The 23,147-nt window shown below is 43.3% G+C and overlaps 2 protein-coding genes across 2 annotated transcripts in view; one reads left to right on the top strand and one right to left on the bottom strand.

Annotated features, from left to right (window-relative positions):
• Nucleotides 1–9,182, bottom strand: part of LOC141917923 (ral guanine nucleotide dissociation stimulator-like 1) — a 47,319-nt gene extending 38,137 nt beyond the window's left edge. Inside the window, exons 1-3 of the mRNA XM_074811675.1 lie at nucleotides 9,094–9,182; nucleotides 9,000–9,027; nucleotides 7,806–7,916 (exon numbers count right to left, since the gene is read on the bottom strand). Coding sequence (XP_074667776.1) covers nucleotides 7,806–7,916; nucleotides 9,000–9,027; nucleotides 9,094–9,182 — 228 coding nt within the window. The remainder of the gene's footprint in view (nucleotides 1–7,805; nucleotides 7,917–8,999; nucleotides 9,028–9,093) is intronic.
• LOC141917994 (putative C->U-editing enzyme APOBEC-4) overlaps nucleotides 1–20,244 on the top strand; it is a 60,492-nt gene extending 40,248 nt beyond the window's left edge. The window contains exon 2 of the mRNA XM_074811864.1: nucleotides 19,855–20,244. Coding sequence (XP_074667965.1) covers nucleotides 19,855–19,957 — 103 coding nt within the window. The 3' untranslated portion in view covers nucleotides 19,958–20,244. The remainder of the gene's footprint in view (nucleotides 1–19,854) is intronic.
• Nucleotides 20,245–23,147: the final 2,903 nt, after the last annotated feature.

Here is a 23,147-nt window from a genome sequence, read left to right as displayed (position 1 = left end):
ACCTTGAAATAGAAAACCTTGTCCTTCATGTGTTTCTATGTAACCCTTTCCCAAGACTCATCTCATACACCTTAATGCTTATGCTACAGTTACTGCATAACTGCAATTTTAATGTTGCATCCCCTCCCATCTCCCTAATTCCTTATTTTATCGTTATATGACCTTTGATTATTCTGACACAAGACTAGACATCACAGGAGTATTTCCAGTACAACTGAATTTTGATGCCACTTCATACTGCTATTATATCAGCCCAGTGACATCACCACCACACAGAACTTGAAAATTCTCAATTATGCTCATATTTATAAGATGTCTGGATGTTAAAGATGACAACTACTCTATGTCTATCCTAAGAAATATCAGAGGAAAGCTATTATACAAATTTTGTTTGTGAAACACTCATCAGTAAAGTCATCTGCCATGCTTCTTTCATGAAAAATGCTAAACTAAAAGATGCTGTCATTTTCTAATAAGTGCCAGGTATAGCAAAGAGAAGGGATGATTGATATTACCACTAACACAGTCAGACAGATTTAACATGCAAGAGTCATACCATTTTATGAAAATTATAGATCAACATGAACAAATTGTATTTTGACCATTCAGAACCATAAGGACCATTTTTCACCAGTACCTGGGAAAAGTCACACTACTTTTCCCTTTCCAGGAATGTAATTTAATTTAATTGTGGAGCTCATCATCACTTTCTGCTCAGTCATTAGAAACAAAGAACATTCTGTATGAGACAGCAGGCAACACTGTTGAACTCAAAATGTATTTTAGAATGCCACAAGTAATAGTTCTGTTGCATAACAGTAGCATGAATGCACATTATATAACCCAAACTGGTTTGATTCATTCTGATTGTATTGTTGGCTCTCCTTTCACACTGCAAAGCTTGCTCAAACAGCACACAGAAATTAAAATTATACTGACTCAGGAAACCAGTGTAAACTGCTACCGCACTCAGTGTAAACAACAAGGCAAGAGTGAGAGATTTTAATAGCGTGAATAGCTGGAGAACGAAACGGTAGGTGCGGGGAGATTAAATACATTCTGACAGAGGAGAAAATAATTAGCAGAAGACTAATTCAGATTTTAAAATAAACTGAACTTGAAACATATTTTTGTGAAAGAAAAAATACCCAGGAAATGTTGTTACATGTTTCATAATAATTACTGTGAGCAATCTCTATTGCCAAGCTTCTTTAATCTTTTATTAAAAGAATAGGTTAGCAGTAAGTAACCATTTTTACGGCCACAGCACGAATACATACCTAACTGCATTATAAACTTCATTTCAATGGCTATGCTTTTTACTGCCCTGTGTTTTGAAACTAAGAGACCTCTCCAGGGTGGGGTCAGATTAGAAAAAACAGTAATAATAAGCTAATGTTACCTAATATTAAGAGTTACCAGCTTGAACATCTATTTAAGAGCAGAAAGAGACCAAAAGAATTAGTGCAATCATTAGTTCAGGCCAAACTAATTTTTACTATATTATCTAGACATCACAGGGGACCCGATACGGAATCTCTTCGGATTCTTCTCTTGTACACATACACACACACATATAAAGAGTGTCTATGTATGACTACATGTGTGTCTGTATGTACTGTACCTGTGATGGCAACATCCTTGTGCCGATTCTATAGGTATCTTCTCTATGTCAAATTCTGCATTTTGTATGACAAACTGTATAAGCAGATGGCATAAACATACTGCATACCTACACAACTTACTGCATTCTTGTAACTACAGCACCTGGCCACTAACCCACCTCTTTTGACACAGCAGAAAGCAGCACGGGTTGCACGAGCTGGCACTGAACACGCTGCAGACATTTGTATATTTCAGTTTAAGAATGCTATGTGGCAGCTGAACTTAAATCCTCAGACAATGGACACAAATCGAAACACACACAATTATGTGGAAGTATTGAGTCACAATGCAAAATAAGTATAGCTTAAAAGTAAGGGGGAAAGAAAGAGCAAAAAAATGTCAGGCTGTAAGATAAAACAGAAGTCGTTCATGTTTACTGTCTGGTTTTGGTTCGGGAGGTTTTGGGGGTTTGGTTTTGTGTGTGCGTGTGTGCATGTTGTTTAATTACCCATCGGGAGTTAACAGCATAGCTCTGTTCTTCTCTGTCCTGTTCTAACTTTATAACCACCTGATGTTTTCTGAACAAAATGACTGTTTTCACACAAAGAATGCAAGTCTCATGATTTAATAAGTGTGCAAGAGTTCATTCACATTCTGTATGCTACAGGGAGCCAGCAGACCGAAAGCACAGCCAGAATCAGTCTGAAGCACTCAATGGGAGGAATGCAAAAGCGTAAGATCTGACTTCCAAAGGAAATACATTATTGTTACTTATGAAACATTTCCAACAGCAGCACAATGGCTGCCATGTCAAAACATTAAGGCACCATCCCTGCCCTAAAGGGTTTCTACTCTAAAAATACAAAATGCACCGCAGGTAGAGCCAGAGATTACTACAAACCAAGCAAACAGACAAAAGGATGCGTAGGCATATCTTCATCATCGTTTACTTGTTGTATTTGCATGTAATATTTAAACTAGCTTCCAAATGCACCTCAGGAGCATTTAGTTAACTAATCTCTTTTGCACTGAAGACAACACTTAATCCTGAAGGGTGTACTGACTTGTCATTTGCATCCCAACACCAACAAAGCCTTGAAACGTTACCAACCTCATCTAATAAGTTCTATCCACATGAATACTATAAACAACTGAAGGACATTCTGCACTTGACTCAACTCAGAACAGAAACTCAATATGATTCAACGCATGCAAGATTTTATGCGGGGCATAAACCGTATATAGGAGGAAATAAAATCCTAGATAGCTCTGTAATATGCGATGGTCTATCTCTGCTTTAGGATATATAGACACTCAGAAGTTTATTGATTTTTAAGAGTCAGAAGGAGCCACTGAGATCAGGAAGTCTAAGCTACCGCATGAGATATATCACAAGTCTTCAGTCTGAAGCCCAATAGCTGTGATAATTTGAACACATCTCAAAGCATTCATTCATTCCATATTGTTCAATAATTCTGAGACCTTTCAACAGAAAATGACACTTTATAATAAAAACATGTTGTTTTACTTGCACAAAGAGTCCATGGACTCCCTAGAAAGGAAGAAACAGCTATTGACTGGGAGAAAGGTTGAGCCTTCATAAGGAGAAAGGCAACTGTTCAAAGCAGCTGAGGGGGTAGGAGAGGAAAAGAAAACAACCCTTCAAACTGCTTTCACAACACAAAGGTAGGAAGAACTTAAGAGGAAAATAGAGGAAAGAAAAGAATATAATAACAGGATCACTCTGCAAAAGCATTTAAAATGCCTACACCTTAGTAGTGCCATTGTGGCCCAGTGGCAGCATCACTGGCTGTAGCCCACAGGCCGTGTGCTGGAGACCCACGCAGCACTCGAAGCCACTGCAACCCACTCCGATACAGCAACCCACTCCTCCACGTGCTGCGTGGCACACTCCTGGGGTCCTGCTGGAAGGTTTTAAGAAGAAGGAGGTAAACTCCAGTGTCTCACCCAACACCCTTTCTCTTCACAGAAGGGATTAGAAGTGCCAGGCCCCTGCATCTGTAAGCAGCAGAGTATATTGCTCTCCAAAATGTCAACAGTAAAGACTGGACAACAGAATCATAGGGCATATCAGGAGGATCGTGCTCTGCTACGGAACTTTTCTTGCATGTCCAGCAGGGTAGGATAATTTTCGCTCTCATAGCTTTGAATGTTATACATTCATATTAAAGCACAAGAGTTTGCCTCTACACTCCTCAGATCACTAGATCTGAAAACAAATTCTGACAATATTACAGGTGAGAAAATTAAACCCTCAGAAGTTAAGTTGGTCAGTTCAAGCCCCAGGGCGAGTCATTAACAAATGAATACTGGGCACAGCACTCCTGACTTGCAGTACCTCTCTAAATCCAGTATCACGATTATGCTCAAATTGCTATGACAGGGCCATTATACATAATAATTCACGTGCTCAATACCATACGCAGCAAACAGTTTATTCTCAGTGAAGACTTCACGTTATTTCTGAGCCATGGGAGACAAGTGGAGCAGCAGCAGCAGCAGGACCACCACCACAAATTTCAGTGGTTTTTGCAGTATGCAATAACTTCTGCACTGATGCAGGGCTGAGCTACAGAGATGACTGCAAAAAATTTGGACATGAATTGGTATTTGGACACAAATTGGTGGCAAAGAGGAACAAGTACAATCTCCACCAGACTGTAACCCAGTAACCTGACAGAACAGAAGGTTATTGAGTGCTACCATGCAAAATGGCAGAAAGCTTCACACCTAACGTGGAGGCTGCCAAAGTTTAATTTTGATTGCCAAAGCTGTTAAAGCACTCTGATGGGCAACAGATGGCTTATGCAACTAAATGTAGAGAAATGTAAGAGGCCAGCAAAAAAGTCTGTTGAAAGTACTACCCTCAAAGGTCACACTGTGGCACACAGATCAGGGAAAAGAGCTGAAGGGTTAGAGTAGGCAGAACATTCAATCTTTCAGCACAACGCTTGGAAGCAGCAACAAAAAGCAAACAATTCTGCAAAGTATAAATAAAGGGTACTGAAGCAAGTCAAAGGACATTATTCTTCCACTGCATAAAAGGTCTGATGAGACCACATGTAGAGTACCATACTCTGTTCTAGCTGCCTTATTTTTAAAGCCAATGCCTTGGGTGTAAATCATCAGCTGAGACAACACATGTGTACAGACAAGCCTTGATATTTAGGCTGTAAGTTCTTTTTAGTCAGGATACTGCTTTTGTGCAGCATCTGTCACAACACTGAGCTACCACTAGAGCTTTTAATATTTCATAATACTGTAGTGCCTAAAGTCTTAAGCTTCGCTAAATATTTTGTGACTAAGTATTTAGTGACAAAACCAGTAGCTATTATTGGCATCCTTTGATGTCTAAGATTAAATTTAAAGCTAAGAAATTTGGTGTTTATACAAAAGCTTCACACTTTTGAAAGTTATAGGACTGCTGATGACTGCATATGTCACAGCCTGTTTGTCTTTTTCTTTTATTAACTGTAGCAGTTTGAAACACAAGGAAGACACTTCTGTATGTAAATAAGCAAGTGTTTACAGTGCTTAAGCTGTAATCTTATGATTGGCTTTTCAACAGACCATTCTCTCCTAACAGGGCCAACCATTCAAGAACCCTGGATGGGTTCCTAGGATAGAGAATTTTAAGAAATGTTTATTAGACTTCGAGACATAAAAGATAGAGGTTCATTCACTTACGGGTACCTGTACACAAACATATTTGAGCAAGATTTCAAGCTTCTCAGTAATTAAAGGAATTGGTAATAAATCCCAACACACTCAGAGTAAGTAAGACGTGTTATATTCCTTTCAACACAGGTTCTGTAAGTTTTCAGTTAGATCTGCATTTCTCTCAGACACATCAAGTAATTTACCATCTAACGCTTTTCAACTGAAAAGCCTCCAAATCACTTTACGAACGCAGCATCACTAAGAACTAAGCACTCTGGAACCGCTGGATCAAGCTCCTGCTCTGACACCACACAGTATTTAAAAGCCACATGCAACATCAAGGTTTTAAAAGACCTGGGCTTCCCAAGTCACAAGGAACTTGACCTGAACCAAGAAAGGACGAAAAGCTCAGTGCCTCTGTGAAGGTCAAGCTGTTAAGTAGACCTCTACAGAACACCAACTGACATTGAGAAAGTAACTTTTTAAAAAGTAAATCCAGGCACGCATATAATCAGGAACAGAGGTACTACATTTGTTACAAGAAAGGCTCAATACTTGCTGATGTACAAATTGGTTGTTCCCATACTCTTCAGCTGAATTTGCATCTTCAACCTAAGCGTGACTTAGAGCACCATCAAAAAAATAAGGCCAACATAGATAAACCCAATACTTTACGAATTCAGTGCTGTGGATTTCAAAGCATAGAAAAAAAAAAATAACATCCTAAAACCCCATAAACTCCAGATTAAAAACCAAAAAAGCCACCTGATGATAATTATAAAAGAGACAATTAGGCTTTTCAAGGCAAAACTGCTGGGGGCAGGAATGGCTATTCATAAATAATGCTCTGGGTTAGAGGCTATTTATTAACTTTAGGACCACAGTAAAGCCATTAATAAAACAAGATCACAAAAAAAGCTTGAACTACTTTATGTTCTGAAGAGCTTAAGGAAACAAACAGCCCATATGTTTAAAAATATGTTTAAGTAATATGCATGAGATTTTTTGCTCATGAAAGACACCAGCCTGGAAGCTGAAGTCACCAATTTATGGCCAGAACAGGTGCAGACTTCTGACACGCTGCGTCCTTCCCCACAAACAGGGTTCACTTCTGACCTGAAAAAACTAATGCTAACCACAGAAAGCTAAAAGTCACATTCGTGACCTTGTAAGTCCCTTGCCCTCCTATTAAGATTGGCACCATCAGCTGTGGTGATGATCTCAGGAACATAGATGCACTCTTCCTTTGAGAATATCACCAAGACCTGGCAAATTCCTTCTACAGACTCGGAACAACATAGCCGACACAGGAAAAAAATTCTACTTTTCTAAAGAATGTTTATGGGACACAGACATCTTCAAAATCATCTCTACCTCTTACACAAAACCACCAGCTGGGAAATTCACAGGAGCTCAAAAATACTTTTGAATATTTTTCCTGGGAAAAACAGGAGGCAGAGATGGGAAATCTACCACTCGAAGGAAGCACATCTGAAATTATCTGTTCTGACTGGAACTCTGTGTACTTCTTGGAAACATGGGAAGGGGAGATTCTAAGCACTATCTGCATGCAGGACAGAATTTGCTTATCTTTCTTGACTGTGGTTTCAGCGCTGCTGCACTGCTTTATGTCATGGAACTTCACAAGAACATGATTTGATATAAATCTCAGGGCAGTTTTAAAAGCCTTTAAAATACCAATCTGGATACTACATCAAACCAAGTTCTTCCATCATTGCCTTTGATCCTGAAGAAAACATATAAACATAACAAAATAATATGAAAGTTATAGCCACCTCCTGAAGATCTGGCTCAAACTGCCACAGCTGCACTGATTCCAATGAAGTGAGGACATTTTATATCAGCTGGGGACTTGGCCTGACAAAGGTGAAGCACTCAGCAGCATGCCAAATTGAGTGCGTGTGCATTTAAGCTCATTTTACTTACCACTAAAGCCTTCGTGCTTTGAAATATACGACTGAAAAACAGCAGAGAGCTGTAATTCTTGCAGAAATGCAGACAATTAATTTCTCATCTGGCTGAGAAAGCACTACAAAAATAAGACCCAAACCTATATTCACTTAACTTTTCAGGAAGTTTCTGCTAACTTTTGACAGATCTTCATTAGTCAAAATACTATCACTACCTATTTGGGAGACCTGAGATAGGTTCCTAACAGCAGAAACAAGCCACAGCCCAGTCTGAAACAACTGTTAAATGTTCAACTGCTCAGGCCATAAGCTAAGATCCTTATTCCTGCACTAAGTATCATCTGACCCCTCACCACAACTGGTCAAATCTTTTTTACATGTCAAGAAAAGAGGAAGAGTCAACACAAGGAGAGAGTTATTTCAGATGACCCAGGCAGACAACTTCAGTGTTTGGGTTTTTTTGAAGAGTGAGAGCAGTCAGTGCTAAAAGTTAATATCATAACGATTTGTGTGGAATTCAGCTCCCTGGAGCAGGCTCCAAAGTCCATGAGCAGCCTTCCAAAATGCCACCGCGCCAGCTTTACTTACGCCTAGCCGTCTCTCTCCTTTGTTGGCAGCCTGTTGAATCTGTACTCTTTTCAGGGTCACATGGTAAACAGCTCCCTCTTCTACCTCTTCACCTCCGTCCTGAATTGTGCTCTGCCAGGAAAAGGGGAAAGGAAAACAAAAAAGAGAGAGAAAAGAACATTTTCACTCCTCTGTAACCACAATCTATACCAGGTGCTGTGCTGCTTCACACAGAGCTGAGGGCAGAAGATGGGCTGCACAAAGTAAATACAACAATCCAAGCGATACAGGACACTTCTAGATTGAGGGAACACTGGAGATATTCTTGGCAAACTGTCCTTTCCTGTGGTATCAAGATACCCTGACTTTCCATTTAACTATTTTTTCTAGACTAGCACATATTTTAAATAGTTGTATAAAGTCTCTTCTAAGGAAATAGTTTGGTTTTGATTAGCAGTGTTCTCTTCCCTCTCCCTCCCCCTCCTCCCTTTCCTAAAGCAATTAATCTCTTTGGCCTTTCATTTATGGAAGGAATTGCACTTTTTAAAAAACTGTAGAATTACTTAGGCAGGCAGCCTTTAAACGCCATGCGGCCCCTCGGCTCCGAGGGACGGGAGGTGGGAGGGCGGGCGGCCGCGCCAGGCCCCGCCTCGACCTCGGCCTCGGCCCCGCTGAGGGGCTTCCTGTTTACCGCCGGCTGAGAAGGGACGGTGGGTTCAGCCGCCCCTGCCCGGCCCCCCCGCTGGGGTTGTCGTGGTTCTGCTCTGCCCTCGCCCACCGGGCAGTTCAGGGGGCTCAGACAGGAGCAGAGCAAGGGCCTTTCTCCTCCTCCTCCTCCTCCTGCCCACCCCAGGCAGGCCGTGCCAGGGCAGGCAGCCCCCGCCATGCTGGCTGGGGGGCAGCCGGGGCCCCCCGCGGCTCTCTGCACCCCTGGGACCGTCAGCAGAAAACCTCCTCCCCCTGCCAGGGAGATGCAAGAGCAGGGACAGGGGATGTGCAGACGTGCGGCAGCAGATAAGAAACCCGAGAAAACCAGGGGAGCCATGAGGAGCGGAGACGGGGGCTGTGCAGGTCGAGATGTGGAGGGGCACGGGGCGGAGCTCCTGCTCTGGGGAGATAAGGTTTAGGGTGATGGGAAACAGGAGGCATGGGGAAAGTATTCCTACCCGTTGGACCTGTACAGCTGGCACTGGGAAACAAACCTTGACTTCTCACCTGTCTCACCTCAAGAGAATGACTCTTCCTATTGAAGAAGAAAAGTTTCTCATACTGATTCTGTAACCCATAGATTATCACATTTCCCACCTACCTCTTTACATAGACTAAACCCACAATGTCCTTAATTTTCATCTGTGGGAGCCCCTTGCTCACACACAAGCCTGTCTGAACCGTGACCATCCTCTTATACAAGCACTAGCTGCAGACATCAGCATGCTAACACGAGGATCTCAAACCACCTTAAAAACACTGACTTAAGTTGCCTGTTGAGCTGTCTCTAGTTACCTGGTGTTTTGGACTTACAAAGGAAAGCAGAGGAGTTGAATGCACAAATTACTGTGCAAGTCAATGAAAGCAGTAAGACTTGAACCAGAAAGTTCAGACCTCCTGAACCTCCGCACTGACAGCCAGTATATTAACGTATTTATACACAAGTGTTACTACCAATTATCTCAGGAGCAGTGCTGGTTCAGAGAGACTATTATCACTTGCAGCTGTTAACATGAGGAAGCATATGAAAGCAAGGAACGTTATTTTAAGCTATGAAACCAAGATTGCATTGTGTTGTCACGGTTGAACTGATCTGATTATTTGCCAGGCTGTGCATTTACTTTATTTGTGTAACACTGAAGTGATCCAGAATATGCTGAGGCAGATACAAGCTTTATTCATCTGACCAAAACGTATTGTAGAATACATATCAAAGTCTAGATTTTCCAAAGTCCCTTGGCTTCTCTTGTAAACCCCCACAGAGCATTTTGAATGCTTTAGATTTTGCAAACCAGTTTTCCACATCGTAATTTTTAGGTGCAAAAACCAGAATCTGCATTGAATTCATGTAGCTGGCCCAGCAGGTGTGCAAGCAGTTTCAGAACAAATTGCTATTGAAAGGACAAACATACGAAAGTGGATATCCAGCTACAAGGAATGTAACACCAAAGCCAAATAATTCTTTTGTTCTGAAATAAAAGCTTTATCGTGATATGACGTTCTGCTGCCGCAGTAAGTGCACTTGTGCCGCTACCATTACTTTGGATGGCAGTCACCAAAAAAATGACAATTATTTCTAACTATTTCTTCAAACAGAAGAAAATGGCAGTGAATTAGTACAGTGGGGAGGAGCACATTTAGCTTCTGCTGAATCACACATTTCAGACTGGATCCTTAGGGAACGCCTTATGGAGAGACACGTTCAGGACTTTTCATTCCAGGCAGGGCACAAGCCCTCTCGTGGATGACGTTTCTGAAGCCTCTTGGTCACTGACAAGTGACAGAAAGAAGCTCTGTCAGGAAGGAGTGCCAGATGAACTCATCCAGTTTAGCAAGCAACGAAAAGCTACCCTTTTTATTAATTACATTTGCCATTAGTCCTGCTGAGAGTTAGGCTATTTTCCAGATAATTTTTAGTGAGATGTGGTGCCTAGCCTTTGTAACATTACACACAAATACACCTTTCTAAAAGAAAAAAAAATCAAAATCACAGTGAAAGGTTACAGGAGGGACAGTAATCAGGAGTACGATTCTGTAGTATATTAAACTGCATCGTACTTCTGTAACAGTATTTTGAATTTACACGTTGTCTTTCACCCTAACAGACTGCAAGGACTGCACAAACAAGATACTGTATAAACTGCACCCCGGGCGTGTGGTCACACCTGGGCTGCTGAACAAGAACCTGCAACACGCACAGTGGCACGCAGGGCGGTAAGGGGAGGCAGAAACTTTGGCCAAGGTGATGAGGTCTATATGGCAGCAGATACACGTATTTTACAAGAACAAAGAGCTACCTACGCTCTTCCAGATCTGAAGTGGAGCTTTCAACAGTCTAAATCACACACATGCTAATCTTTACCCCTAGATCTCAGCTCTGCCAACATGCACCTGAGATGGCAAATTGTTGTTATCTGGGTTTTGCCAGCATCATCCCCCCTCTGCTGTCATGGGTGCTAAATGCACTTGTGAAGGCAGATTTACTTCAGAGGCAGCTATTTCCCAGCTCAAGAGATTTCTGAGGGAGCCTTGAAGATGATACATTTACAATGGGATATTTGGTTCCGTACTGTCGTCAGTCAGCTGGTCCGGGAGGGAAGTATCAGGATTAGCCTGAAGGAAAAAACTCATTGTCTGTGCTGAGAGTTACTGTTCTTTAAGGATGAGGCAAAAAAACCCCAACCCAATATTAAATAGTCTGTGTTTTGTAGAAACCTTCAGTATTCACTTGATTGAAATCCTAATCTAGTTATTTTGTTTACTTATCCCTTAAATTAGTTTACATGATTAAGCTTCTAGAAACTGTTTCCATTAACTAGTTTAGCTGCAAGAGGAAAACTGCAAGATGGCCAGGACAATACACAGGGCAACCTAGCCTGAAAATTAATTTCATCTTTCTTTAGCCCCTAACTAGTATGCTAGTTCAGAAAAGCACGTAAGCAGTAGCTTTACTTTAGCATGAGCTTAAAACATTCACATCAAAGAAACTAAATTATTAAGATTCTTTGATGAACTGGAGCCTAGACCCTGAAATCAAAATGAGTTGCAGGTTCAAACCTCCATGGGACTGAGTCTTCTCCCCACAAGAATTACATCAAACATTGCATTGCCAAGAGCCCAGCAATCACGTTTGCAACACATTTTCAGTGAAAAACTGTTTATCCAAATCCTGTGCCGATTCTAATATTTGCAGTTTTCTAGTTCCTTGGAAGTCTGGATTCTATTGATAACTGTCTCACTTGGGAAAGGGAGAGTTGTAGGTTGGGGTGGTTTGTTCATTAAAGCAGCTGACAGGGGATGGGATAGTGTTTTCCAACATAGTGTGCCTTTCTTATGCCACAAGTATTTGCTTGCTTTCCAGCTAAACAAAGAGGTCAATTTAAATATACTACCTCTTTCAACAGACCTTGTCCATATTGATATCATCAGATCTCATAGCTACAACAATGTTGTTACATGGAATACAAGAAATTTCTCTCAGACTGGTAGAATCTTTCAAAGTGAATGAAACATACTGTCCTGACTCCAAATTTAACAGAAGGACCCATTTTGACTCCAACTCCTGTCATTAACTTTTACCAAAACATGCAGGTCTGTGTATGTATACATCACATGTATGTGTTTATTTGATCTTTCAGAGAGAAAGGATTATGCTCAGTCCAGGCTCCTAAAAATCTGACTTATAGCCAAATACTGATTATTTAATACTGAAAAGGAGGAAGAGCATATGTAACATTTAACTTCCATTTAGTTGCATTCTAAGACCATTATGTAGTGTTCAACCCCTTATTTGAGACCAAGAGACAGGATCAGAATGCACAGGAAAACATTAATCAGAGCCTGCTTTGTCTTCATCTGAAAGATGTTCTGTAAAGATTTCAAGGACCCAAAACAGCATGAAAAAGAATTAGAACAGTCTGCAACTCGGTTTAGTAGAACTGCTGCTTTGCTCTTTTAACAGACTTTAATCATGACATCGATCTACACCAATGAACCACACTCCTGGTTAACGTTGTGTTAAATATTTGGTTCTTTCCAAATCGTGTTCACATGCAATAGCTACATTCCTGCCATAATCAAGCTCTGTGCCTGCCCTTTCTACTGAATCAGAATTGTTCCTCTAATACATCTGAGCATGTATTCCCTCCACCTTGCAACAAGAAAGAAATACAAATCCACTTGTGAATGCAACCTTACACTTCCCACAGTGAAATGTTATCTAAGAAAATACTTTGAGGTCTGGAAAGTTCTCAAACTGCATATCATTGACCACTTAAGCCCAACGAGAACTTGCTGACTGTCCACGGAGAAATAAGTTAGTCACAGAGTGATGATTTTTCCTTGTTTTCAGCTGTTGCTACAGCTGGCATGCAGACACTTTCATGAGAAGACAAAGCAAAAGACCTACAAACCAGCTGGAAATGAAGAACTGCCAGTCTTACTGCCTCTGCTAGGGGCCTAGCAGAAGGAGAAGAGGAAACAGAAGCCAGAGATACCCAAATAAGGCAAATATTTGGGACAGCAAAGGAAAAGGACAAAGTAACCAGGTGATGTAAGAATCGTCCCAGACAGCTTCGCTACCAGAGAAAGGCATCGAGCAGCCTAAAAGGAAAGAAGCCAGGTACCAGAGAGCTGCATGCAAATGAGCCTTACTGGGAAAGGATGCTCAGTGGGAGATAAGAGAAACACACAACTGCCTCCTTATTTTTTTTCCAAAAAAGGGAGAACACTCCTTGCATTACAAAAACCATAAGTTAGGCCATGGTTTCAAGACGTTCCTTTCAATGGCAGTGCCAGCTCAAGCAGTTTCCACTGTCTGGTGCTTGATTGTGCCAGGGGCTAGAACTGTTTGCATGTTGGAAATGCCAGACATTTCGTGGTAACCCTGCCTTTGCCTTAAACGGTTTTACAATATTACATATTTTTCTTTTTTTTTCTGTTTTGGCGTTTCTGTAGGGCACTACCTATACATGTGCAACTGTTAACTGGAAGAGAGGATTCCACGAGACAGTCTGTCTGTTCATCCTGTAGAAAATATGAGAATCTATCATATAGAATAAAGCCTGTCCAAAGAGACACCCCTGCAATGGATGAGGCATTAGAAGTGCATGCTTACAAAAGGAAATAAATGCTGTCTCATTAATTATTATTTGTCTGGTTTCTTTATAACCACATTTAGTTCTTGCTTTATGGCATATGCCATCAATTTGATAACTAACAGGTGCTGCAGACTACAGTTCTTGAGATTGAAACTATTAAAAAAAAATCACACACAGATAAGCCACAAAAGCTGCAGAATGCGGACTATAGAAAGGCAAACACGTATCAGTTTTATATTGTGTTTTACTGACTGTGGACTCTGGCCTGTAGCTTGGCTGCAGAGAGCTCTTTGCCACAGTTACTGTATGAAAATCACCTGGTAGTACTCCTTTACATTGTGCACACCTGAGTTCCTGCTTTCCACTCAGTTACACAGTTAGTTTGTCAGAGAGTGCTTTAGACCTGCTTAACATTCAGCGTGCTGCAATCTCACCTACACTGAAGGTCCTTTACAGCACAAAGCGCCTCACAGGCACACACCTCATGCAGTCATTTCCATCAGCACAGGGGCAATACTTTTACATGCTGCGTGCTGATGTAGAGGGTAACTGAGGGGAGCCAGGTCCTCCATGTTCCTCATTTGGAAATAAATTAACTTGGATATTTATATTCTTTAAATGAATGAGTGCCCTGTCACTGCATGTCAGCCAGTAAGAAAAATTGTTGGGATCAAAAATTAAATTTGAATTTCAAACCACTAACTAACCAAAGCACAAGAAAGGTTACATTACACACTGCATGTCTGATCTTCCACTGTCTGCAACCTCTGCAATCCTTATTCCTGTGCAAAAAGGGAAAAGCCATGCTCCCCGCTCACTCTGAACAGCGTTGAAAGATGTGACAATGCCGTAGCAGCTCAGTAAAGAACCAGATACACAAGTTCATCATAATCTGTCTTCGCTGACACCAGAACTAAATAGATGCCTTCAAGTAAGTGGAAGCATTAACCAGCTTCACTGTAAAATGCCAGAGGAAATGCAACAGAGCTCCCATACATAAAACTAAATTAATGATTCATAAGGCTGCATAATTAACAATGCTAATTCAAAAAATTATGTAGTTAAGGAAGCACATCCAGCCTTCCCTTGACCTCTCATTTCACATGTGATTGCAATTAGATAGGCATGCACTGTTTCCCAAACTGTGCAGTCCACGGGGATACGGCATGCTTTTGTATAATCTCAGATCTAGGTGGCATATCTCCTTCAGGAACAGCAAGTCCTTAGCCTTCCATTTGTTAAGACTCCAAAGCAATGCTGCTTGCAAAACCATGGTCACATCACTGGTAAACTGCACCAGCTGCAACATCCTATGGAGAAACAACAGCGTGTTTTACTCCCTGTCCCCTGAGCCTTTTCACTCAAGAGGAGTGTAAGTAGTGCCAGTGTACCTCAGAGTCTGGTCTTATACCTGCCCCCTGCTCAGCCTGCAGAAACCTCTCTTGCTTCTTTGGAAACGACCTGGAGGAGCAGAGACAGCAGGTCCTAGGAACTGGAGTCTCAGTCGCACATATCGCAAAACACCTGGAAACTTTTCTTAGGCCATAAGCGCTTTACCAGGTCTTCTGTTCTTCTTCCAGCCACACGTGTCCCTGCCGCTTCAAAGCAGTATCTTTCTCTAGTTTTGTGCTCTATAGCTACTCGGGTGTTCGCAGCAAATCCTCTTGACTGCCCCCTTCACAAGCTTTGAAGGAAGAAACAAAACCCTGAAGTGCATGCTGAGTACATGGTTTTCTAAGGCTTGTAACTCAGTCAAATCAAAGCCACAACTAAGACACTTCATAGTTATGGCTATTTCAATGCCAAATTCTAGCACACAGAGCTCAGCCAGTCACGCTGCAGAGCTGTTCAAAAGAAGGCAGCAAAAAGTCTTTATGGAGGGAAAAATAGTTTTCCACTCTCCTCATACACATAGATGAAATGTTTTCACTCAAACTTTCCAAAAAATTCACCTTTGAGCAGAGTCCAAGGGCCTCATTTGAACAATTTAAAAACTTTCTGCAAAGAATAAATACTTTAATCGTATAAGAAAGCATTGCTCAATAACAAATTTGACTGTGGGTAGTTCTTCTGACGTCAATTCCATTTCTCCCAATTTACATTGTCACGAGACCACAATCAACCCCAGTGCCTACGCAGAACTATTAAAAATTATTACTCCCTTCTCCAACAAAAAGTTATGGAAGACTGAAAAGCGAAGGCTAACATACCCAGCAAGCGTTATATACCTGTAAGAACAGCACCATAAAAGAGCAGACCAAAATGCCTAAACCTCTAAGCTTCATACCAAAATCTTCATGTCACAAGATACATGAAAAGCGGTGGAGAGGGAGATCTCCGGAAGCATTTAAGGTTGAAGCGGATGGTGGCTCCTCATCAGTCCTCCCCGGCCAAGGTTTAACAGAGCTGGTCTTTGGCACACAGCAGAGTTCCAGGACAACCTGGTGACTTCAGCCAGATAGAGATTTGGATTCTGCGGCAGACTCTGCAGCAGCACAGCCCACATCTTGCTCAGCTGATAGTTTAGGCATGGAGTTATACCTGAACTGCCTATGGGTTGCATGAGTTTACTACCCTTTCATGATAATTCAATAATATCTCAAAAAAACCCCACAAAGAAAACCTAAATGCAATGTCACATGGTAATGTCTCTCAGTAATTTCTTTGTAAATAAGATGGTACAAACTAGGTATAACAGGTCAAGGGTTCAGGCCCGAAGAGGAATTGACTGAAGCGTTCAGACACGGCACAGTGCTTGAAACAAGGCTATCCTGGGGGATAGCCGGGTATTAACAAAGCGAAAGTTGCCTGTGTTGTTGAGATCGTTCTGTTTGTAAACAATGGGACCATGCTTCTTTATCTTATTACTGCTTCACAGAGGAATAAGCAAGTGTTGATGTAAAGGAGAAGACAGGGAGACGGAGATCACCAATTTCTTCCTTTTTCAAGGAAAGGACTGATTTTCCCATCTTTTACACACACATACACACCCACTTCCAGTTAGTATCATCACTGTTGTAACCACAGAGTTTTCTGCCACAGCTCCTAGACAGCATCACAAAATAAGTCCAACAAACACAAGAAAAAAAATTCCTATGGACACTGTGATACAAAGAGGTCATTTTGTTTGCATCAGCTGAATTAAGGAAAAGAAAACCCCTTTCCTGATTTGTGAATCAAATGCCTCTCATATACAAGTGTCACTCAAAAGATTGCCTTCTCTGTATTTCAGATCTTCTTTTTTGCACAAACAGATATTGGGTTGATTTAGCAAAATGCTCATTTTCCCTAATTGCTCTCTCATCTCCATGAACAGCCTCACTGTCCATAAGAAGCTTCTTACTTTCAACACATTTACAAATTTGTTATTTATATTGTTGGCTAGTTGGTACTCAATCCTCCCCCTCATTCCCAAATTACTTGCCATAGGTCATGTTCTTTTCTAGCAAGCTTCAGTCTCCAGAACAAGAAATGTAACTATTTGATTAAATGAGCTCTCAGAACTTCCCATTTACAAACATAACTTTCTTTTTCCCTTCTGCTCTGTTTCAGTTTGCTTTGGTTACAGATATACTGCACATATGCCTTTTATGGCCCTGTTGCTGTGTGCTTAAACAGCAGAAATCTCTGTTGACTATGAGGATTTTCGTCTCCTTCACTTTCACTCTAGAGTCTTTTCCATTTTTCCTCTTAAAAAAGAAATATTTCCTTCCCTAGAAGACTATATCACTCTGGTATCCTTTAATCCAAGCACTCCCCAGAGGACTCTGGCTTTAAAGTTTCAGTTTAAATGCTGTTCCTACAACAAATCCTAGTAATCACATGTTTTCAGTGGCATTATGTACGTTAGAGGTCACAATTAAAATGTCCAAAAGTAACTCCATGGCTTAGACTTAAAACATGAGGAAAATCTGCACAAAGCAATCTTGGGAACTGTGAACCCCAAAACGAAGTTTGCCATTTCTGAATGTTGTGCACAAACTCAACACTCTTAACCTCTAAGAGATGATTAAAATAACAGGGATAAATTAATCATAAAACCATGTATTACTATCATAGTTGATCCTATTCAATTTTTTATTCTAAATGACCCACATTAAACTTGAAAACTGTGTCCCCCTTTATTGCAGGACACATTTCAAAATACTCAGAAATTCCTAGACCCCATTTTAAGAAGCCAGTCATGTAAGAGAGGTCTTTTGGATGCTGAAGACTGTTGAACACCATGGTCAGATTTCTCAGTCAGATCTAAGACAAATTCTTTCAAGCGCTCATGGAAGATGGGCTCTCTCTGCAAGCCTCTGGTCTCACATCGCAATGCTGTTAGTCTAAGGCAACAAAGGATTCCCACTAGTGTAACAGAAAACAGAACATAGGCTTCAATTCAGCTGAGAGCAAAGACATGGGAAAGAATCTCATTTTCCAGTTGGCTTGGGACCCTAACTTTTCCCCAGTGCTCAAGTAACAGTAAGACATAGTTGTCACCTTTTTTCTTCTCTTCATTCAGTTAAAAGGCAAATACCTGAAGAGAAGCAAGAATTCGGCTTATCTGTGGGTTACTTGTTTTGTTTAATGCTCCATTCGTTCTATCTGATTTCACCAAATCCTACAAGGATTTTATTACCCTCTTACAGCTCTGTACAGAGCCAAGTAGGCACCATTAAATCAGACTCCTACTCCAGAGCTTGCTCTTGAGCTCTGTTCAGATTTGCAGGGAGGAGCAAAGAACAAGAGAACTGCAAACAAATATGTAACAATTAACTTGAGAAATATATATATATACTAGTCCCTCTGTAACCATGTAATGTTTTTTCATTATACACACCACTTGAACAAGTACAATTTCAGGGCTTTACTAACTACCACAGCCTTGAACACAGAAATCCCTAAATTAGACAGGGTATCTTTCAAGTGCAGTGCAATAAAACCCAGCTTTGGGGAGGCCGGGGTTTGGTTTTTTTGAGTTGTTTTTCTGTTTGATTGTTTTTACATCATCTCTAAAATATCCCATAGTCAGATATAACAGTCTGTACACCAGTGACTTGCCTCCTGCCTGCTCTCTGCTCCTTCTGCAGGCTCCACCTGTGTCTCAGTTTCGGTAATTTGTGGCTCAGGTGCAACTCTATTGTGTCTTCTCCAAAATCTCCAGAACAGATTCCTGAAGAACAAATTTCATACTTGTTTGAAAACAACAGAAAGGCAGTTTTGAAATGCAGATAACAATACATTTACTATTAATGTCCATTATGTTTCTCTCTTTCTTGTGAATCACAACAATTGACAGGTAAGGAAGATGCTCAGTCATGTTGATTAGGTGCGGTGCATCTAACCAATGGCATGGTTACATACACCCAAGCCCCCCTCCTAGCTCACTTAAATTTCTGCTTTCTGTGGCACTAGAGTGAGTACCGCTATTGCAGTGGCCTAAACCAGTAACCTAGACATCACATCTACTTCTCCCTCTCTACACTGCATATGTAAGTGCAGTGATAAGACTTCCTCGACCAGGACACCTCTAGATTAAGAAAATGGGTACTACTAAACATGTTTCTGGAAGTCTCTAAGAGGCAACGGTGGAATGTTATGAGGATGAATATTACAGACAGGAACTGAACCACTGGCAGCTAAAATACTGGGAGGGACTGTCTCTGTGCAAGAGCCAGGAATAAATCCTAGAAATACTGACTTGTGGTTCTTTGCTCTAGCCAGTAGGTTCAGTCGGCACTCCTCTCCCCGTAAGACCTTCATAGCACTACCCGAACAGCAATCAGGAGCTAACAGTTGAAGGAATGTTCATTTAAAATTTTCTTTTTCAGGCTACCATGCCATGTACGTTGTGCAGCGCAGTGTCAGAGGGAGGTCTAAGCCCAAATGGCAAGTTGGGACCTGAGTTCATGTCTGCTAAGGCCAGGGTCCTCCACCCTGCGAGTTTTTATCCAGTTTGCTAATGTATCAGCCAGACACAGTGAGGTAGGCAGCAAAGATCAGAGACTCCTCTTCTGCACAGCTTCTGCCAACCACGAATCTTGAAAGCAGAGTGGGGTATAACCAGGAGAACACTTGGGTGCTACTTAGAAAGGAAAAAGCACACAGCTCCTCCCCTTGGCCAGTGTTTCAAGAAAGTAATTGCACGTCCTTGAGGTACACTGCCAAAAAACCATGTCCTTTGAGACTGTGGTGACTGGACTAGGAAATCAGCAGCCCATCTCTCCCAGCTCACCCAACACTGCCATGAGACCCAGCCCTCCTGTTTGCCCTGTGAGAGGGGTAATGTCTCAAAGCCACTTGGTGCTTTTCCCAGGCATGTTTCTGCCCTTTCAGAGGGAACATCTATACCCCAGACCTAAAAATATCGTAAGGCATTGAAAAATGCCAAAGGAATAATTCAGTGAAACTCATAATCCTGACATTTTTCCAAGCGGCAGACACCTACTCTAAAGATGATACAAATTGAACTGCTTTCAGGCTATCAAACTGAGATCAGAGATGGGAAAAAAAAAAAAATCAATAAAATTACCTCCTACAAAAGTTAACCCACAGAATAACTGGGGGTCTCGAATAGCTGATTATGAAGATAGTATACTTTTCTTTTATTCCTGTTCCTTTCAAACATAATCCTAGAGCAGTAAAAACAAAACCTCAGTATGTTCTGATTACCTCCTGGGTCTAATTTGTTTGTTGCCCTTAAGCCAATTGCTACCAGAAAAATGTGATCAGTCCACACGCTACAGCCACAGCTGCATTTGTAGCTTCCCAGCTGAGGCTACTTTGGTGGAACACATGACATATCCTAAATTCCTCCTCTATCAGGAAGGTGGTTCTGCAGGTGAGGCTGATCTATTAATAAAGTTTTCCCACCAGCTGTTTCCTTCATAATAGGGGGGTTTTATATACACTTATTTATGTGTGTGTGTGCTTCCCCCCCCCCCTTCCCCCCCTCAGGTTCCTCCCATTAAGAGGAAGCTCACAAAGCTGTGTAATTTTGCAATTAATAGTAAGTATCTAATAGGATAATATAGATAACAGACCTACACAGTCCAAGTGTAACTTGAAAAAGAATAAAGAAGTTTCTACCATTTAGAGCAGTGTTTTCACTGCGTGATCCAGTACATTTGTTATTATACTGAAGGTCTTAGAGAAGGGAGCAGCTGAAGTCAAGCTCATGCTGTTGCCGAGGGAAACTGGGGTTCCTCCCTAGGCAACAGCCCTTGCCAACAAACACACTGCCTAATGTTGTGAAGGCAGTGCTGCTGCTCCTTTTTTACTCTTTTTGTGGCATCTATTACTTAAACACGTATATCTGAGTAGAAAAAAAGGAGGTTGCTTCCCCCTGTGACCTTAATCACCCTTGACTTCAGCACAGGTGATCCCACTTGCAAACCCAAACGTTCTGCTGAGCCTCAACCAACATCACAGAGGCAGAACTGTGCTGAAACCCACCAGATCCCTTACTTTTACAACGCCTAGGCGCTTTTTTAGGAAAGCTTTCTCAAATTAGACCGAATCACTCTACACTTTCTGATCAGGTATTAGCGAGCATGGCCACAAGCAGCCACCTGTGCTGTAGCATCGCGGCGATTTTTTTTTTTGCTCGAATTTATAAAGCCAATGCTATTTTTTAACTCTTGCGGTACCTAAGCGGTGTTTGAGCTTGGACTTCCAAGCTCAGCACCAAACCCTGTTCCCCAGTGCCACTACCTTGTGCCACCCGCGCTCCGTGTCCCCTCCACAGGCCTGTTGGAGGGGGCGGCGGGCTCTCGCTTTGGCCAGAGCCTTCTGAAAACACGCCCTAGGCTGAGTCCGCACGGCATCGTGCCCTGTGGCCGTGTCCGCAGGACCAGATCACTGCCAGGGCTCCGCAGGACCGTGCTCGCCTGCAGCCCGAAGGCGATGGCCACTCCACCTCCTGCGGCGCCCGTCCAGGACTGCCGTGGTAACCGCAGCAACCGGACGCCCTGGCAACGGGTAGCCCCGCCCCTGCCGGGGGCTGCGCATGCAGCCGACCAATGGCAGAGGCACGAGTGACATGGGGGCAGATGTCCCATTGTGACATCACCGCGCGGTGGACTGTGATGTCAGCGAGCGATGGACCATGACCTCATGTCCCTCACTGCTTATATTTGGGCGCCGGCAGAAACCGGTCCAGTTTGGCTCGTGCCTGGACTCCTGCCGAGCGTGCCTGCGAGGTCTGGAGGGTCGAGCGAGGCTGCTCCCGGTGCTGGGTGGTGCTTTGGGGGCTGCTGTCAGCAGCTCTTGGTGCCCGTCCTGAAGCCATCCCCTGGGTTTCCCCGGCCCTGCCTGCGTCAGGCAGCTGGGCACCGCTGGGTGCTTGCGGCAGTGGAGGTGAGCTGTGCGGGGAAGCGTCCCGCCGGGGTGGGCGAAGGGGCTCGGGGATCCGGAGGGTGTCCTCCTTCCTCCCTTCCCCTCCCCTTGCCGGGACAGCAAGTGACCAGCGCCTTTCTCCATTTTGCAGTGTGTGACACCAGCAAGGCGGACCAGCTCCTCATCCTCAGCTCTCCCCAACCTGCTGCGGCACGTGAACATGGCCACAGAGACAGAGCAGATCTGCCCCATCTGCCGTGATGTGCCACGTAACAACGCTTACGCGATGCCCTGTGGTCACCGGTTCTGCCTGGGCTGCATCCTGCGCTGGGTACACAGGAAGCCAGAGTGCCCACTCTGCAGTCGACCAGTAGAGAAGGTCTGCTTTCATCTGTTTAGAGAAAATCGCTATCTAAGCTGTGTCATCAGAGACCCAGAAGAGTTGCCAGACATCAGCAGCCAGGCAGGCACAGCTCCCAGCCGCCCGGCCCAAAACAGCCCCCATTGCCCTGTGGCGTCCCCTGCACCTTCTCCACAGGGGACACTGTCCCCAGATGAGAAGGGGACTGCAGGGCCAGAGGCAGAGCCAGTGGGTGGCATCCTGCCTGAGGTCTGGGTACAACTCTTCCAGAGATAGGGGTATCTTCTTCAAGCTGTGCTGCTGCCCTGGCTGTGTCAGGAGCTGCAGGCAATATGTGGGGCCTGCTGGTGGCAGGCACATCATGCAGAGGCCAGAATCCTGCACACCCTGTGCATCAGCAGCCTGGTTGCGGAGGCCATGGTCCAGGTGCTGCAGCCTGACTTTGGGGAATGTGCAGCACCTCTGGTCCACGGCGTTATCAATATCATTGTGGATCAGTGCAGCCAGGACGCCCGGGGGCAGCTGCACAACCATTCTGTGTGGGAAGAGGATGACAGCTCTAGGGCTGGCTCCAGCTCCACCAGCCCCAGCCCCACCAGCTCCCGGTGGGGGACTCCCCCCTCCCACCCGTCCTCCTCCAGCAGTCTCCAGGCTCCGACGGGGAGAGGAGGAAGCCGGCACCTCGGAGGCCACCCTCCGCGGGGGTCCCGGCCGCCCCCCATCTGCTCCCACCTTGGCAGAGCAGGAGCAGCCTAGGAGGAGCCGGGGCAGGTGGCGGTGGCAGGTCCCTCTGCCCAGGGCTGCAGCCACAGCCCCCTCTGCTCCTGGCCATGGAAGGGACCGCTCAACTGGGGGGTCCCAGCGCCCCCCGAA

This window comes from Strix aluco, chromosome Z (genome assembly GCF_031877795.1).
Source record: "Strix aluco isolate bStrAlu1 chromosome Z, bStrAlu1.hap1, whole genome shotgun sequence".
In the NCBI taxonomy this organism is placed as follows: Eukaryota; Metazoa; Chordata; class Aves; order Strigiformes; family Strigidae; genus Strix; species Strix aluco.
Note: the sequence above shows the minus strand (reverse complement) of the source record. Positions and strands in the feature narration are given on the sequence as shown.